At 55.7% G+C, this 18,284-nt stretch overlaps 6 protein-coding genes across 6 annotated transcripts; 5 read left to right on the forward strand and 1 right to left on the reverse strand.

Annotated features, from left to right (window-relative positions):
• Positions 1–1,426: 1,426 nt before the first annotated feature.
• On the forward strand, positions 1,427–2,176 carry CHGG_01638 (uncharacterized protein; the record flags this gene model as incomplete). The annotated part of the gene is made up of 4 exons (XM_001220858.1): positions 1,427–1,502; positions 1,561–1,706; positions 1,774–1,899; positions 2,003–2,176. 4 exons carry the CDS (start codon positions 1,427–1,429, stop codon positions 2,174–2,176), a joined length of 522 nt encoding a protein of 173 aa, XP_001220859.1.
• Positions 2,177–2,579: 403 nt separating this feature from the next.
• On the forward strand, positions 2,580–3,654 carry CHGG_01639 (uncharacterized protein; the record flags this gene model as incomplete). The annotated part of the gene is made up of 2 exons (XM_001220859.1): positions 2,580–2,962; positions 3,018–3,654. 2 exons carry the CDS (start codon positions 2,580–2,582, stop codon positions 3,652–3,654), a joined length of 1,020 nt encoding a protein of 339 aa, XP_001220860.1.
• A 1,284-nt stretch (positions 3,655–4,938) lies between these two features.
• Positions 4,939–8,176, forward strand: CHGG_01640 (uncharacterized protein; the record flags this gene model as incomplete). Its single annotated transcript, XM_001220860.1, has 6 exons — positions 4,939–5,007; positions 5,128–5,370; positions 5,455–5,793; positions 6,179–6,282; positions 6,616–7,459; positions 7,526–8,176. The coding sequence occupies 6 exons, from the start codon at positions 4,939–4,941 to the stop codon at positions 8,174–8,176; spliced, it is 2,250 nt and encodes a 749-aa protein (XP_001220861.1).
• An 862-nt stretch (positions 8,177–9,038) lies between these two features.
• On the forward strand, positions 9,039–11,337 carry CHGG_01641 (uncharacterized protein; the record flags this gene model as incomplete). Its single annotated transcript, XM_001220861.1, has 6 exons — positions 9,039–9,071; positions 9,178–9,232; positions 9,302–9,375; positions 9,448–9,776; positions 9,830–11,053; positions 11,118–11,337. 6 exons carry the CDS (start codon positions 9,039–9,041, stop codon positions 11,335–11,337), a joined length of 1,935 nt encoding a protein of 644 aa, XP_001220862.1.
• Positions 11,338–12,443: 1,106 nt separating this feature from the next.
• Positions 12,444–13,442, reverse strand: CHGG_01642 (uncharacterized protein; the record flags this gene model as incomplete). Its single annotated transcript, XM_001220862.1, has 2 exons — positions 12,444–12,541; positions 12,668–13,442. The coding sequence occupies 2 exons, from the start codon at positions 13,440–13,442 to the stop codon at positions 12,444–12,446; spliced, it is 873 nt and encodes a 290-aa protein (XP_001220863.1).
• Positions 13,443–15,386: 1,944 nt separating this feature from the next.
• CHGG_01643 (uncharacterized protein) lies at positions 15,387–18,075 on the forward strand (the record flags this gene model as incomplete). Its single annotated transcript, XM_001220863.1, has 2 exons — positions 15,387–16,589; positions 16,657–18,075. The coding sequence occupies 2 exons, from the start codon at positions 15,387–15,389 to the stop codon at positions 18,073–18,075; spliced, it is 2,622 nt and encodes an 873-aa protein (XP_001220864.1).
• Between the last annotated feature and the right edge of the window lie 209 nt (positions 18,076–18,284).

The raw sequence follows: 18,284 nt of genomic DNA on the forward strand, positions 1-18,284 counted from the left end.
GGGTCGCCAGGTCAGCCCAATTTCAGATGGCATTCGCAGCCCGGTGTCTGCTGGTCTGTTCTCGCCAGGGACACCTAATAACGCTAGGATCTACGCCCGAGGCATCTTCACTGACGATATTTCGTATTTTGTTTCTCGATGACCATCGACAGGAGCGCGACGGTCTGCGCCCCATTGCATCTTGCGCGTCGGGTACCCCGCAAGTGCGAACTGCCAGATCTCCGTTGCAAGTGGCCACAACCAGGACTTGCCCCTGACGCACGGGGGTTCAAATGCAACCCCACGGCTCAAATCCTATCCGCACTTCGCAGGAGCCCTTCTTCAGAACGGCACAGCAAAATCCGCAGAGTGGTGATGTTTCCAAAAGGAAAGGACAGCGATCACCTTCTCTTTTTCCTTCTTTTTTCCCGCACTCCTCGCTCCGTATATCTGGAGTGCGAGGGCCTGGTGTCGGCGAGGCTGTCATCGTGGCTCATGGGCCTGAGAACAATGTATATTTGTAAATAGGTCCGTATCTATGGCAGCGCGCCCTCCGTTCCTCATTTGCGAGGCCGAGGGTGGCAACTTCAAATTCCTTTATTCGAATGGGTCAAACAAGACAGGAGCTTGATTTTGCTGCGTTGAAGACGGAACGATTGAAGAACCCACTCCTGAATGCTCGGCAGTGCGCACTCATTTCCGAGTAGAACCAATGTAAATTATGGATTCCGGTGTTCCACTCCAGTCAGCCCCTGCATTAGCTCACAATACGACACCCAAAACAATGCGTTACCGGAACAAGACCTCGGATTCACAATCAAGCCAAAGAAGCAGCAATTGTTCCGTTGGGCAATTTGCGGTTAAGCCACACCACAGATTACCTGAGTTCCTCCCGCCACAGTGATGTTCCATCTGTGAACGTTCCCGATGCGAAAAAGGTGTAATTCACCAATCCCTTCAAGCTTCCCAATCAACCGCAAGGCGACACAATTACCAAGCTACTTGGTAGGTAATCATCAAAAAGAGTCGACAACACTTGATGCGGGTGCAAAAGTAAAAGTGGCTTGCACAACAACGAAACTGAGAAGTTGGGACGGTTAACTGGAAGTATTTACCAACTATGTACTTGAGATGGACTCGAGATAACAAGAGGGCATTGAACAATTTCAGGTGTTCTTTTCACCACATTGTAACTCGTACCTTTGCGAAGGGATGAATGGCGCTCGACATGGAAGCGGTTGGTCTGTCCACAGCGCAGCCCATGTGGGGACACGCAGCCTCATTCTGGAACAGCCGCAGCTCGCCCCAGTTTGACCCCGCAAAAGCACCTCTCACCGCTCGCAATTCTGCCCCCAGTTTTCTGCAAAGTGGAAAATCTGACCGCTTTCGCTGGAGCACAAGCGACGGCGTCTTCAATAGAAGACAACCACAATTCAACAGGCATAAAATGTCCACAACGATAGTTGATGGCGCACAAGCGCCCGAGTCAGCGGTGACGAAGCCTCTGGGGATGCGGAAAAACGGTACGTTCAAAACCACCTACACGGCTTTTTTGGTTCCTCACTAAGTTATACCAACAAGGCAAGCAATGGCACGCGCCCAAAAAGGCCTTCCGACCAGGGTCCGGCTTGACGTCCTACGAGCAGCGAGCAAAAACGAGAGTTGCACAAGCCGCTACAAAGGCGAAAGAGAAGGAGCTTAAAGAAGAAAAGGAAGCCGAGCGAAAGGTGCGCATTTCGCTGAGAATCGTCATATCGACAAGCAACCACGCAAGGCTAATACTCATCTCCACAGAGACGGATGCAAGCTCTAGTAGAGAAGCGAGCGGCGAAGGCAGAGAAAGAGCGATATGAGCTGTTGGCGGCGAAGATGCACAAAAAGCGGTTGGAGCGGTTGAAGCGCAAGGAGAAACGCAATAAGGTCCTCAACTCATGATCCGGCGCCTCAGTAAACGGTACATCAGCTGGCAGCGGCGCATAAGGTTGCTTCATGGACTGGGTACGGCATGAAACCTGGAATGAAGCCACATGCCACAATGGCGCCCTTGGAGGAGGATGCATGGAGGCACGGTCAAAGGAAGGAGGTTGGCAGCTTCAGAATGGTTCACCCACCCGGCTTCCTCCCCGTATATGCCCGCGGAATTGTTTCGGGTAGCAACATCGAAGGGTTAGCCTCGAAGAAGTGGGACAGGGCCTGATTATCTCTACGCTACACACATACCTAGGCCAAGCCTCCCGGCTCAGGAGTAACGCATGCAGGGCCTGCTGGGATGCAGGCCGGGGTCTTGAGAGAAAAGATCTAGACCATGCTGTCCCTGCCGAGTTAATAAACTAAACAGTAAACACAAGACAAAACCAGGAGACTACAAATAGCTTTAGCCGAGCCTCCGTTCAAATTCCGGTTTTGGGGCGCCGTGGCTGATGATCACATGCCGCTATGCCATTCATGGTTTCCGCCCAGCCGCCCCACCTCTGTTGGCGGTCGCCTGACTTGACTTTCGCAACCTTCCGTCCAATTCCAGTCACACCTCACCTCTTGCTAGTGTCGTCGTACGGCCCGCCAACCCAATCCCATAAGTCCAGCCAGGAAGCGGGAGGACCATGTCCCAGAATGGCGGCGATGCATCCAAAGCGTCGTCGCCGGGGCGCCCTCGTCATCAAATAAAGAGGTCTATCTCCGAGATCTCGTCGCCAATCCGCCTGCATCGCCATCACTCGCATCGCGCAGCAAGAGAGACCGAGCGGGATTCGCGCACCCCAGCCCCGCAGTCGGCGATACCCGTGGTGCAAGGCAGCCGCTCATTCGAATGGTCACGGTCCGAGGGGGTGACCCCAATTCACACTCCGAGCGCCAGCCGACGTACGAGTCTTCTCTATGCGTCAGCCGATGAAGTGATGCCAACGACCACCAAGGCGGGCTCGAAGGATAATGGGCCGGTCAACGGACTATCCAAGGAGCAGCAGAAAGCTTCTGCACGAGAGAGGTTAGCACGCAAGCTGTTCCCCGTCGACCGAGTCATGCGCTGACCGCTACCCTAGTGGCTTACAACGATCTCTCGCCGAGCTTGAGTGCTTTGCGACCTCGACGACGAAACAGCTCGACAACACGTACTATGGGTTTCTGGAGAAGCTGGGCTCTCTACAAGGCACGGTTATAGCACTGAAAGAGCTCTGCGAACGTTCCCGACAGCTCAACAGCAGCTTCAGCACCGAGGCAGATGATTTGGTCACAGATGTAAGCGCGCAGCTCAACACATTTGGCCAATTTGAGGACCAGCAAAGGCGCATAGAGTCGCTCCAGGGCCGCATCCAATCTAGAAGGGAGCTCATCAGATCGCTAGGCGAACGGGTCAGCGCCGTGAGTGTGCGGATCGAGGGCTGGGAGCGCGCGGATAGAGAATGGCAGGAGAAGACAAGGAAACGTCTCAAAGTTGTCTGGGTCGTCACATCCGTCATTTTCTTTCTGGTCCTCTCGCTCTTCATCGGCTCCCAGTACGCGCCTGACAGTCCAGAAACGGTATCGCGCGTTGCAAGCGACGGTTTGGACAGTCTCAAGGATGCCACTGGGATAAACGCAAAAACGCCTCAGGAGAAGAGCTGGCCATCTAACAATACAGATCTCCCCGGCGTCTCTTCTCCCACATCTGATATGCTGAGAGCATTCGATGAATTGTAGTAGACACATCTAGGGGGTTCCCGCATCACAGTTTTCTCTTTGTTACGTTACCAACATTCGATATCCCAGCGACAACATATATAGTAATAATACCAATCCAACCTCGATGCTCCTATCCCTTTCTTTTCACACGGCCCTCTAATTCTGAGCCGGGGCCCATCCCAACTAACAAAAGCAAAGTACAGGGGTGGCTCCAGCAACTCTTGCTCCTCTCTCAAAGTTCTCGGCCCAACAGAGACTACGAATATGCACTTCGTCCATTCCCCTACTGTGGGGGCCTCCGTTTCGGGTAGCATGAAACACGATCGGCACGCAGTTCCGGGAAGAGCAACGAAACCCTGGCTGAGGTTGTCTTTCAGGGTCCCACCGTGGCTGTTTTTCTCGCACGGATACGAATACTTCGCACACAATCCCATCTCCGTTTCCGCTTCCGCTTCATCGAAAACTTCTGAGTTTTCGGCTGTCGGGATCGGGCATCGGGGGTCGGGGTTGCCGGAGGCATGGCTTGGCTGCTTGCAGGGAAGAGTTAATGCCAAGCAGACGTCATCAGGGACCGGGGCAACTCGGTTGATCTGCGCCACCCACACAACTACCAGATGCGTCATCGGGCGCCAGCAGGGCTTAGGCTGGTCTGCCGCAAGCATCCCACCACTAGCCATTCACAGGCGGCCTAAAGACGGGTTACTGTGAGGATGCACCAACACCGCCGAATCTTAGGGTCTTGGGGGGTCTTGGAAGTCGTAAGTACCCCGTTTTGAGCCCGTCTTGGAACTATTCTTCGATCGGAGCATCATGGATAAATAAAAGGCGACAACCATCCGAGTTAACCGCCTGGGCGTTGATCCGCATCTCGGCCTGCGGGGTGGTTCTTCTGTAGTCTAGGAATACTTATCAGTAATCTGGTTCCAACTGACACCACACTTTTTCTATCGATAAGTTGGGCTGTACCTGGTCACCTCCCACCTGGCCTGACGGATTTACTGGCTTGTTGGTTCGCAGTTTCTGTCTGGTACAAGCGCCGAAACACAGACGCCTTGCAGCTGCACAAACACCCGACCCGGCGGCACACACGGTGCAAGCGCGGGCCTCGCAAGGTACTTTTTTGGCTCCTGCCTGAGCGGACTGGGCCCTGGATCTGCCCCGCCATCAACAACACCCAAGATCTCGCAATCCCGAGGTCGCTCCGGAGTTGAAGAAGCCGGGATATAACCTACAAGAACAAACCCTGAGAATTAGTCTACCCTTAGAATTCCCGAGCACTCGCCATCTCGGCCCATCTTGACAATGGCTTCCGATAACGATAACACCTCGAAATCCAACGAGATACGGCCTGGGCAGGCGACGGAACTCCCGGTACGGACGGCATCAGCACCTGCGTCAAACCAGAGCTTGACAGGGAAACAAGAACACTGTTTGTTGATCTTCTCCAGACCCTTCTCGTCTTAGCCTTGCTTGTCCAAAATCGACTGACAGTGCTGCGTCGCAGATCTGAAGCGCGAGCTCGTGTCGGAACAAGTGACATGGGAGGTCTCGGAGCTCAGCTCGCCGACAGCGCTACGGCGGTTTGGCGCACCGTTCAAGTCCTCGTTCGGGGAGGTCTCGCCGCTTGATTCCGAGCTGCCGATCCTCAGATACATCTTCGTCCACCATGTCCGCGAATTTCCGTTCCTTGACAAGGCGAAGGAGAAAGAGTTTTGGCAAGACAAGCTGCAGGTGGTAAGTTTGGCTTTCCTCTGCTGCTTCAAGAGAAATGGTCCCGAGAGAAATCTACGGGAGCTAACCTGCGATGAACCCGTCCAGTTTCTAGAATCATTTGCGAGCAAAAACATATCGTCTTCCGAAGACCGCCTAGAAGAGACTAAGCGAAGGAAGCTAGCTATCAAGGCGAAGAAGATGGTGGAACTGATGATGGTATCTGGAATTCCGACATCCTCCGGCTTCGAAGAGCGAATTAGGTTTTCCGAGCTCGAGATCGTCGATGCCAACGCGATTGATACCGGTGTTCTCTCCACACTGCCCGAAGGTAACTATTTAAACGGGTGGGATGTCAACGTCGCTGGCGTCCGGATCATTACCGAAAAGCGAAAAATAAGGCAACACAAGCATGCTGTGGGTCCTATCTTGCAACCGATACAAGTGGTAGGCGCCGGTTGCTAACTACAATGTGAAGGAATTCCTTCTCCGGGTAAGAAGGAAAAATGCGCAAGAGCATTTCGTGGGACGACGGTACGGTGACTTTGCCCGTTTACATAAGAGGTTGCGTACCGAGTTGCCGGGCAAGGTCCTCCCGCCACTTCCCCATAAGAACAAGTCACACTCGACAGCGCCTAGTATCATCGGCAGCCATAGTGGGAATAATTCTGAGACATCGTCCATCTCGTCCGTCTCGACACACATCCCGAATAGCCCTGCGCCGAACGGGCCCGGACATCAAAGTGAAGCTATCTCGAGGTTGTTGTCTGTAAAAGGTCAGCTTCATTCAAAATTACGGGAGTTGCCAGCTGCTTACTCGGTTACCACTTAGACCATCGCTCGGGTGACCGGTCACCTCGGATTCTGTCGATGGCAGACCGTCAAGCCCAGCCCTCCTGAGTCCCAAACCCCAAGAGGTACTGTCTCTCGGCTCAGGTATGGTTTGAAATCTTCGTTAACATCTTTAGACCGTCGTCATATGGCGAGAGAGCCAAAGAATCTCGCTGCGTGCTTTCCTGCGCACCCTTTTGCAGAACCCTCAAATCGCCAATACTAAGGCCATGGAGGAGTTCCTGCTCGCAGATCCGGTAACACTAAACGACGAGGATAACGACGATATTATCCGCCGAAAGCACGTGGACAAGAAGCGGGTGGAGGAGCAGAAGCAGTTCTACGAGGTTGCGAGGAAGCGCGCGGCCGAGCTGGACGTCTACATGGAACAGTACGTGTCTTGGCCTAGTTTATCTACTAGATGCTGACCCTCTCTAGGTTTCGCCAGGATATTGTAGAGCGCAATGGCTTGACCATGTTGTTTCAGGAGATTCGTGAGAAGGAAACGATTCAAGATCTGAGCTTGCAGTATCAGAAGTTCGCCGAGTGGTTGCGCATCGAAGTGGCTGCCACCATCTATCATCTCTTCCTCGCCGAGGACAACTCGCCCGAATTGTTCGCCCAGGCGAAGCGAATTCACTCCCTAATTCCCTACACACTCATCAAAAATGCGATTCGGATAGCCAACCCAGCAGCTGTCATGTCTAGCATCCTGGATATCTTCCTGGCTCAGCCTTTCGGCACCAGGTCTCTAATGCAGCGCATCTTCTCTATGACGCTCCACGACGGCATCAGGACCTTTCAGCGATCAATCGATGCGCTGGGCGATAAGATCGGCGATCCCATTTTTGTCCAGAAGCTGAAGACGTTCACGGATGCCGAGGAGCATGTCAAGGAGGCGATCAGGGAGGAAGCCATTGGCGAGGACCTCGACGTCATTGTCGCCATCCTTAGGTCAGAGCTGGTTGGTCCTGCGCTCGAACCGGAGCAAATTGGGCGGCTGTACAATGCCTACGTGGCCTTCAACAACGCGGTCGAGAACGTCGATGAGGAACTGCGGCAGGGCGCCCAGCTCTTCTCCTACCTCAAGCAGCTCCAGAAGCTCTACATTCGACAGAGGGATAAGGCCATGATGTTGAGTCTCATCGAGGAGCCCGTCACTCTACAGCTGTTCCGAGACCTATTCACAATCTTCTACGAGCCCCTCGTCAGGGTGTATAAGTCGGCCAACGTCTACAACAGCGTAACCGACTTTGCCCACTTCATCGATGATTTAATCCAGGTGAGCACCTGCCCGGCTAACTCGCATCCACTGTTGCCAAAGCAGCCAAGCTGACAGAATACCCAGGTCGTCGACAAGTGCCGCGAACAAGACGCTTCCGCAGATCCTAACCAGACAGTGCAAGCCTTCATCGACCTCTGCCAGCGGCATGAGCACCACTTCTACAGCTTCGTGCACGAGGTACACACGCACGACAACGGCCTCTTCACGCAGTTGATGGGTTGGATCGAGGGAATCCTCGAATTCCTCCGGCACGGCCCGACGAATGGCAGCCTCGACATCAATGCACTGTTCGAGGGCGCCACCAGCAGCGGCGTCGTCGACCGCGCGAAGGCGGTCGACGAGATCGACAAGCTGATCGCCTGGCAAGAAGCGCGCAAGAAGTGGCACCACGACAAGACGCGCCAAAAGATGGCGGCCGAGGGCGCGCCAGGCGATGCCGAGGCCGTTCCCGGCGCCCTGACGTTTCAGTCGGCCGACTTTGGCCTGGATCAAGAGGACCTGGCGGAGATGGGATACGACGACGACTCGGAGGAGGAGGCTGAGGCTGAGGAGGAGGATGAGATGGACCCCATCGATGCTGAGCGTAAGCGCAGGTCGAGGAGGCAGGCCCGGCTGCGCCGGAATGCGGGCGAACCGGCCAAGCCGGAGGTTGAGGAGGTCCATAAGCTGAAGGAGAACTTCTTGGTTATGCTGCGGATGGTGCTGGCTGAGTAGACGTAGAGATATACTGGCATGGCGCAAAGGGATAGAGGGGGTGTTGTGCTGTCATCTTGCATCGCGCTGGAAGTCTGTTGGATGGATTTGACTTCCTCCCTTTAACGGGGAGGAGGCATGCCTGTTTCTACCTAAGTATACACACATGCATTGTGGACTGGGGTGATTGCCATGACATTTTACTAGTAGTATTTGATAGTAATTAATGCATTAGAGCATGATACCCCCGTGGCATCCATCTCAGAAGAAATAGTTGTTGAAGAGAGTTTGGGTGTCAAAATGGTCTCGCTCAGTTTTCGGCGCTTGGCAAGCCATGACCGTCGTGCCGAGGGATGAGTTCCAAGAGATGGATCCAAATTTGGAAGCGAGACTCGCACATGATTCTGCCCCTCGCTTCTTCGTCTCTTGTCTTAGAACGATGTCGTCGCCAACAACAACCTGCTTCTGATACCTAAGGGAAATTGTGCAACATTGGATAAAACTACTGCCCGCTTTAATATCGAACAACTTAGAATATAGGTACTTTTTTTAAAAAAAAAAAAGTTAGAGAAACACCGAGTTAGAAAATCAGTAAAATGCACCCCTCGTCATTGCCGAGCTGGCAGACAGCTGCCCCACCTGCCTTCCTTCCGGTCTCCCTGCTGAGCCTCTGAACGCTCCTCGTCTCTTGGCCCACCGGGCGCGGGCCTCGCCGGCAACTCGGGTAATCACCCCTCGCTGATTGGTCCAGCAGCCAACAGCTCTGGTGCAACCGGGACTTGGAATGGGCGAGCAACTGCGAGACATGAAGGAGGCTCAAATTATTTCCTTGATGTCCACCACCTCCCCCTTCAGACCTCGTTAGATGACAATGGCATCCTCAATGGCTTGGAGACGCCTGGCCACGGCGCCGACGGTGAGTAGCATACCCCTCCCATTCATTGCGCATGGCCCAGTAGCTGGTTTGCGCGAGATTCCTTTTTCTCGCACCAGATTTGGCTGACCCGAGGTCCGTTCGATAGCTCTCGCGTGCTTCCAGAAACCCGGCCCGCGCGTTTTCCACAACACGGCCGGCTGGTAGGTTGACGGATCTCTGGATATAGCGGGCAAAGAGCGGGGGCTGACATGTTATTTCTCTGGCTGCAGCCCGGGTCTTCGGCAACGGGCCGCTCCGTGCGAAGGAGGCATCACCGTTCCTCAGTAGCAAGTACCCGGTCATCGTACGTCACCCCAGCGAACGTTCGCCCTCACCATCGGACCAGAACAAGGAATTGACCAGGGGAGTGAAATAGGACCATGAGTACGACGCCCTCGTCGTCGGTGCCGGTGGCGCTGGTCTGCGTGCCGCCTTCGGTCTAGCCGAGGCTGGCTTCAACACTGCTTGTATTTCCAAGCTCTTCCCCACAAGAAGTCATACCGTCGCCGCTCAAGGTGGCATCAACGCCGCGCTTGGGAACATGCACGAGGACGACTGGAGATGGCACATGTACGATACCGTCAAGGGTTCCGACTGGCTCGGTGACCAGGACGCCATCCACTACATGACCCGTGAGGCGCCCGCCTCCATTATCGAACTCGAACACTACGGCTGCCCCTTCTCCAGAACCGAGGATGGCAAGATGTAAGTTGGCGTCAGTCCAGGCTATGGAATTTGAGCGCTAACAGGTTTGGTAGCTACCAACGTGCGTTCGGTGGTCAGTCTCAAAAGTACGGGAAGGGTGGTCAAGCCTACCGCTGCTGCGCCGCCGCCGACCGTACCGGCCACGCTCTCCTTCACACCCTCTACGGCCAGTCGCTCAGGCACAACACCAACTACTTCATCGAGTACTTCGCCATCGACCTGATCATGCAGGACGGTGAGTGCCGTGGCGTCCTCGCCTATAACCAGGAGGACGGCACGCTCCACCGCTTCCTCGCCAACAACACCGTCCTGGCCACTGGTGGATACGGCCGCACCTACTTCAGCTGCACCTCGGCCCACACCTGCACTGGTGACGGCATGGCTATGGTCGCCCGCGCCGGTTTGCCCAACCAGGATCTCGAGTTCGTCCAGTTCCACCCTACTGGTATCTACGGCGCCGGTTGCCTGATCACCGAGGGTGCCCGTGGTGAGGGTGGCTACCTCCTCAACTCGGAGGGTGAGCGTTTCATGGAGAGGTATGCGCCGACGGCCAAGGATCTTGCCAGCCGTGACGTTGTCTCGCGGTCCATGACCATGGAAATCCGTGACGGCCGCGGCGTTGGCGCCGAAAAGGATCACATCTTCCTCCAGCTGAGCCATCTGCCCGCCGACATTCTCGCTGAGCGCCTCCCCGGTATCTCCGAGACTGCTGGTATCTTTGCCGGCGTTGACGTCACCAAGCAGCCCATCCCCGTCCTACCCACCGTCCACTACAACATGGGCGGTATCCCCACTCGCTACACTGGTGAGGTTATCACTGTGGATGAGAAGGGCAACGACCAGGTTGTCCCTGGTCTTTTTGCCTGCGGTGAGGCAGCCTGCGTCTCCGTCCACGGTGCTAACCGCTTGGGTGCCAACTCCCTGCTCGACTTGGTCGTCTTCGGCCGTGCCGTCTCGCACACCATTCGCGACAACTTCACGCCTGGCGCCAAGCTGAAGCCCATCGAAGCCGATGCCGGTGCCGACTCGATCGAGGTCCTCGACCAGGTCCGCACCGCCGACGGCCCCAAGAGCACCGCCGAGATCCGCCTTGCCATGCAGAAGACCATGCAGAGGGAAGTCAGCGTCTTCCGCACCCAGGAGAGCTTAGACGAGGGTGTCAAGCAGATCACCGAGATCGACCAGATGTTCTCGCAGGTCGGCACCAAGGACCGCAGCATGATCTGGAACTCGGACCTTGTCGAGACTCTTGAGCTTCGCAACCTGCTCACTTGCGCGTAAGTGATCTGATCTGCGGGTGGGAAGGTGAATTTGAAAATTTGACACTGACAAATGAAACAGTACCCAGACTGCCACTGCCGCTGCCAACCGGAAGGAGTCGCGTGGTGCCCACGCCCGCGAGGACTACCCCGACCGTGACGACAAGAACTGGATGAAACACACGCTCAGCTGGCAGAAGAAGCCGCACGGCAAGGTCGACCTTTCGTATCGGCGCGTCATCGGCACCACCCTCGACGAGAACGAGTGCAAGCCCGTGCCGCCCATGAAGCGTGTCTACTAAAGGGCTGAAGCATCTGGGAAACCGGAGTGCTTGCCTAGGTCGTCGCCTAAGCTAAGCCACTCAACAACGCGTGAGGAAGCTCTGATGCGTTGTGCGTTGCGGCGGAAGAGGAATTGCCAATATCTTGGATCTTGCATCAAGTCAGGAATGTGGAAGCACAGCCGTGGCAACTGCGAAGAGACGAGGCCGGAGAGAGGACGGAAGGGAAGTATCTCAATCCGCTAATCTGCCTGTGTGGTACCAGTGGAGGAGGGAGGGAAAACACCGCCAAGCATAGCATCCTGCTTTTTCTTTCCTTTTGCCTGTGTCCTGGCATGTTGGAATTGCACCGGAGGCTTGTGCAGGAAATATCTAAATCAATTGAAAGGGTGGCGGGTGGTAGGATGAGTATTGTAAACCATTTGTTTCGATGACCTCTTCTTAGGTCCGTTCGTGTATACAAACAAAACAGACAGTTACAGGGGAGGCGAGGGAGGTGGAAGGCTAGGAGTAGGAAATGATTTGTTTTGAAACGTGTCGCTTGTGTGTGTGTGGATGGATGTGAACCTCTGCAAACGGGTTCCGTGTTATGCGCAATGTATGTCCGTCAGCGTGCTGTGATTGCCATTCTCCGTTTCTGATTAGAAGAAGTGACTATTTAGACAGCGCTGGGAGAGGTTGCCATAGCCTGAGGGTTGTTTATACCGTTGAGCTGATAACTCCGATCGTTAGACGCAAGTATTTTGATGACAACTCACGATTTGTATCAACCTCTTTATCAATTGTTCTCCTTAGAGGATCACCCATAGCATTTAGACTGAAAAAGTATGGCAGCTTCTCATCAGCGGGTGTGCTGATTCCCGGACTTGTACATAATACCACGATCAACGAGGTGATTCATGATCTGCTCTGTAAAGAATGAAAGTACTATTTCCATAAACGCCTAGTCCCAGTTTAGGTAAAAGAAGCACTTCCCCCCCCTCATCCAAACTAGCCACCTAGATCAAGTTCTAAGTCATAAAGCACCAAATGCAGCCTTCACTCCTGAACCAGCTTTTCCCCGCCAACCTTGATCACAACCGCCCCCTGAAAGCCAACACCTGACCCAACCCCAACCGCCCCCTTACTTAGGATTCCGGCGCAAGCTGCACATCAACCTTCCTCGCAGTGGTGTACCAAATCGCGGCCTCGATAATGCCGCACACAATCTTCAAGTCGTTCTCATCTACGCCACACATGTCAATCTCATCGCACAACAGGAAAAGGAGGAGAAGGACAGAAAAACGGTCAAGACAGGGTAGGTAGGTAGACAGATAAAAAGAAGAAGAAAAACGGAGAAGAAAGAACTCACCCCTCGGCGCATAAATCATGGTAAAGGTTCTGGGCACGGGGCTGCGCACCCAGCCCTCCCAGGCCATGGGGTGGCGCTGGCCCCAGCCCTTCTCGAGCACCTCGCGGATGTCGTCCGGGTGCAGGTTGAGGTGCATCGAGCGGTCCGACGTGTGGATGTGGCACACCTCGCCGTTGCCACACACGTTGACCGGGTGCCGCGCGAACAGCGCGAACCCGTGCTTCTCGAGGCAGGACGTCGCCGTCACGAAGTCGCCGGGCAGGCGTTGGGTGACGGCCTGGATGGCCGCCCGGAGCCGGTTGGAGGAGGGGATGGCGCCGTGCTGGTTGAGTTGGCGCTGCGGCGCGAGGCCCGCTACGACGGGTCGGGGCCCTGGGCGGTAGGGGAGTTGGGACAGGATGCCGGCCGCGGGCTTTTGGGAGGGGTCGACGGGTGGTGCGCTGAAGGGATCGCGGAGGGTGAAGAGTCGGTACCAGGTCAGGCGGGCGTAGCCGGAAGGGGTGGGTGGGGTGCCGCCGGGGCCGAGCTTGAGGAAGTTGAGGTAATCGTTATGGATGAGTAGGGCCATGGGCACGAGGATGATGAGGAGCTCGAGCACCAGCCGCTCGATGAAGTGCATGCCGAGCACGAGCAATATGGAGATGGCTAGCAGGGCTGCGGCGTCCAGCGTGATGTAGAAGGGGTCCTGCCGGATCACCATGTTCACGGCCACCGGAGCCTTTTCTTCTGAATGCGGCGCCCCCTGTTGGGTTTCGGTGGTCACGGTGAGAGACATTGTGTAGACGTTGATAGGGCCTGTTCTTGAGGTGTGCTTCTGCTGTGGTTGTGGTACAGAAGGCGAAGAAGTTCGAGCGTGGGCGGCAACATTGACACTCCGACAGTGGGTAGTGGTTAAGGGGGAGAGAGTACGAGGGGGGTCAAAAGGGGATCGACAGAGGTTACAGGATCTTTCTCTTATAGTTTATGTAACCGACGACGATGGGATGAAGTGATACGAAGATGGCTTAGATGCAGAGCGCATCAAGCTTCCTATCGCAGATCACCGCATTGGGTTTGCCACGCACAGAGAGGGGTGATATCGATGTGTCAATGGTGGAAATAAGGGAGCACATTACAGCCAAGCGGCATCCGTCCGTCAAGGTCTAGGCAGCGGTCAGCATGGTTCGGCAGACTGTCCACAAGACAGACCAAGAATTGGAACCATTTCCTCCACGTAGCGTCGGGTAGGAAACCCGTGTGAGGGCGAACAGCGCAGAATCGAACTACCCACGTGCCCTACCTAAGCCTGTCCCCCTACCAGAGCCGCTCTGAAGGGTACAGATGACTCCTGTGTAATAGTGATACACGCGTACCGGATGAGGGACGGCGGCAGTGTGGTTTGTCTATCCTCATGCAATGAGCGCCCGGAACAAGGTGCGCTGCAGGAATGCCAGAGAGCTAGGAAGGATGAGGAGGGGGGAGAAGGTGGGTTGCCAGGGACTCTCATCCCACCATCTGGTCTCCCACAGAATGACAGCGACGATCAATGACGTTCCAACGCCGCAGCGCTTCGTTTTGCCTAGCCTGGGATTGGCCTTCCGAACCAAGCGAGCCAAGCTACGATAGGAGCGCTTGTGTGAGAGATCTAAAGCCCGTAAGCTCTAAGCCATCTTATCTATCAGAATCATACAATAAATATGTCTAGGCATATAATTCCAGGGGCATCGGCAAAGGCAACGAGGTGTCGATATCACTTGGCTTTCTGCGGGCAGAGCGGCGGAGTAGTCAGCTGATGCGGTATTCAACAAACGAGAAGGAGGCCGATTCGTTGGCGCGCTTTCTCTGGGGTGCACCACTTTTGATGCTCGAGTCATCCAATGCGATCCTCGCACCTGCGACTGCAGTCGTTGGCGCCTCCCGCTTCGTTGGCATTCTCTCGACCATCGAAGATGATTACAGCGGCAATTAAGGACAGTCTAGATTATCACAGATGGAAGGCGGGCGGAAAATAGGTGAATTGATGAATTACACGAAAAAGTCGAAAAAAAAAAGAAGCGTGGAAGGCAGAATGAAAGGGAGTCTTGCGATGGAGTCTCGTGGGAGTCGAGGAGAGGACTTCCATCGTAACGTCATTTCTCCATATCTGGATGTCTTGCTGGCTGACCGAGAAAAGAGTGGCTCCATCCTTCCTCTGGGCGGTCCCACTTCCCTCGACGCTGAACAGTCTAACCCCGGATTTTAAAATCCGCTTGTCGTGTTCTGCCCGATCTTCACCGAGGATGGCCAAGACAATGCCCCCCACCTCCAAAAGGCTGGTTGCTGGGCAACCAAGCCTCGATGAGACGACGACAGAGCTGACAACAACCGCCAATCAGCGGGAAGAAGGATGCGCCGCTTCTGCTTGAAACCAAGTTCGGGTCAATTGTTCTAGTTCTTCGAGACACTCCGCATTCTCCGCCAAAGAACCTCCCAATGGCCCCTTAGTTGTTCACTGGATTGTGTTTTTGACGATTCAACGTCTTGAACATTGATCGAGTCCTTGGAGTTGAGACATCATCCCTAGCAGGACGGTCTTGAGACACGCAGGGTGCTAGTACGATCAGAGCCTGGGGTTGTTTTTCCTTGATTGCCTGGTAAGAACCCCTCAATTCCCTTTTAAAAGATACAAGACACATTCTTCTCGTCATGTGCTGGAGTTAACACATTTTGCTGTTAGTCAACCGTAGCTTCGCCCTCCAGGATGGGGTTGCTCCCCTTCAACCTCTTCCGGGCCCGGGAAACAAAGGCACCCAAACTACCATTATACAGGGAACTGCCTCCTTCCCGGGCGCGCAAACCTCGCACGCCTCGCACCTCTCGATCTCCAGTCAAGGAGCGCTACTCGGATTCCGAGGACGAATCCGACGACTCCGATGATGGCAACACTACCGACTCATCCACCTCGAGTTCCGGAAGCTCAAGACGAACATCGTCCTCCACCTCTTCTGCGGCGGCACTCATGTTGCCCAAGAAGCGGCCTGTGGTCGCCGCCCGCCGGAGGCCCATCAGGAGATATCTCTACCGGTTGCCAAATAAAGTCATCCGGTACCTGTGCCTCGCTATGATCTCGACTATTATCATATTTATGTTCGTCCTGATCCGAGCTAGCCAGGTGGAAAACAAGAGGATAGCAGAAGGCAAAGTTGTGAAGAAGCCTGTAGAACCGCCCCCATGGGAGCAGTTCGAGTTCCTCACCAGATATTACGGTGGCGTCAAGTCCGTCATTCCTCTGGCCGACAACGAACCGCAGTACCCGCGGCTCGAGGAGGAAGGGCCTTACAACGCAACCCAACCGCAGCAGCAGCAACAACAACAAGAACAACAAGAACAGCAACAGGAGCCAGGCAAGAGGGAACCTGAGCATAAAAAACCCGCCATTGAGAAGAAGGCGGTGCCGCCAAGCCAGGCGTTTGCCGACTACCCCGCGGCCGGTATTCCAAAGATTGCAGATGGAATCCACGAGTGCTTCTTGGATGCTCACAACACGCTAAAGGCGCCCTCCATCCGCTACCTGCAGGGCCGTCCCAACGGCTTCCCGGATAACATTCTCGGCTCCTATGAGCTGCTCTCGCTCCCTGAGGACATCTGCTTTGACCGCTTCGGCAGATACGGGCCGTATGGTTACGGCTATTCCACCCGGACCGGCGGCCTCGGCTTGGGTGAACATGGCGACCGGGAAGGCGCTGATGCAGTCTGGGGGTCGACCAAGCAAGTTGATTGGCGCAATATCGACTGGGCTGCTGTGCAACGGCAATGCTACAAGGCCAATGCCGAGCGGTTCAAGCCGCTGGTTGTGCGTGATGCCCCTCCCCGCGGCTTCTTCATCGGTGAGGGCCTGGAGACTTCTCGGCTCGCGGCCCGTGACTCTGCCGAGCAGGTCGAACAGGTTGAGCAGACTGAACAGGTCGAACAGACCGAGCAGGCCGAGCCCGCGAGTGAGAAGGCTCACGGCGACGTTGCTAGAACCGCAGTTTGTCCTCCGAAGCTGGGACGAGTTCAACTGGAGGGAAGAGGAACATTGTCAACCTCAGAGCCTTGATTTCAGAGTTGTCGCTTTTCTTCCGGCGGCCGCTATGACGTTCATCTTCTCGTCCAAGTGCGCAATGACGGTAGAAAACCCCGTGTGGGCCGACGACGACGTCTACCGCAGCCGCATCAACGAGACTATCCCCGAGGAATTCCGCGGAATCGCCACTCTCTGGTCCGAGACCCAAATGCTTGCCGTTTACCAGGGCGTTCGTGATCTTTGGACTAGGGGTCCCGACCTACCCGTGCACGGCTCATACCGTGGTTTGCAGATGGCTATGCAGCACTTTGCCTACAACCACCCTGAATACGAGCACTTTTGGCAGTGGGAGATGGACATCCGCTACACAGGCCACTACCACGACCTTCTCTCCAAGATGGAATCATGGGCCAAGGAGCAGCCGCGCAAGGGTCTCTGGGAGCGCAACTCGCGCTTCTACATCCCCCACGTGCATGGCAGCTGGGAGGACTTCAAGCAGATGGCGCGCGTGCAGACAGAACATGGGACCGTAAACGCCGACACCATCTGGAACGGGATCCCAGGTGCCAACAAACCCGGTGAGAAGCCCAACACCGGAGCCGGGGCAACCGAGCAATCCGTGTGGGGCCCTCTCCGCCCGGTGTCCTCGTCCGACTGGTTCGAGCACGACGCCGACCCGCAGCCCCCCACGACCTACGAGCGCGACAAATACACGTGGGGGGTGGGCGAAGAGGCCGACCTGCTCACGCTCTCGCCCATCTTCGACCCGGACGGCACCTCGTGGAAGCTGGCCGACGACATTACGGGTTACAACGAGACGGGTGGGAACGGCAAGCCGCCGCGGCGCGCGCAGATCATCACGGCCTCGCGCATGTCGCGCCGCCTGCTGGTCACCATGCACCGCGAGACCGCCTTCCGCAAGCACCACGCCTTCCCGGAGATGTGGCCCGCCACCGTCGCCCTGCACCACGGCCTCAAGGCCGTCTTCGCGCCCCACCCGGTCTTTGTTGACCGCGCCTGGCCCCCGGACTACATGGCGCGCGTGCTCAACGGCGGGCGCAACGGCGCCTCGGGCGGCGGCCGCGCGTCGGTGTACGGCGACCGCGAGCACAACATGCGCGGCCTGACGTGGTTCTACAACGCCGGCTTCTCGGGCAACCTGTACCGCCGCTGGATGGGCCTGCGCGTCAACAATGATGGCGGCGAGGAGTTTGAGATGACCGCTGATATGAGTGCCAATGACACGACCGTTGGCACCATGCGCGGTGGTGAGGGCCGCATGTGCCTGCCGCCTATGCTGCTGCATCCTGTGAAGGACGTCGAGCTGCCCGTGCAGCGCCAGCAGGCGCCGCTGGCGGTGCCGGAGTGGGATCCTGCTGCTTAACTGCTTAGGGGATGGGATGGGTGGGGTTGTGGTTCGTTAATACGATTGGGGGGGGGGAGGTATCGTTTGTTTTGTTGTTTTCTTTCTGTTTGGGACTTGGCGTTTGGGTACATGGGATACAGGATATGCTGCGCGACGTTGATGAGACGGGTGATGGCGATGTTTATACATGTGTATACCGATGTTGAAATACGATTTTATGTGTACCG

This window comes from Chaetomium globosum, genomic scaffold (genome assembly GCF_000143365.1).
Source record: "Chaetomium globosum CBS 148.51 scaffold_1 genomic scaffold, whole genome shotgun sequence".
Classification (NCBI taxonomy): Eukaryota; Fungi; Ascomycota; class Sordariomycetes; order Sordariales; family Chaetomiaceae; genus Chaetomium; species Chaetomium globosum.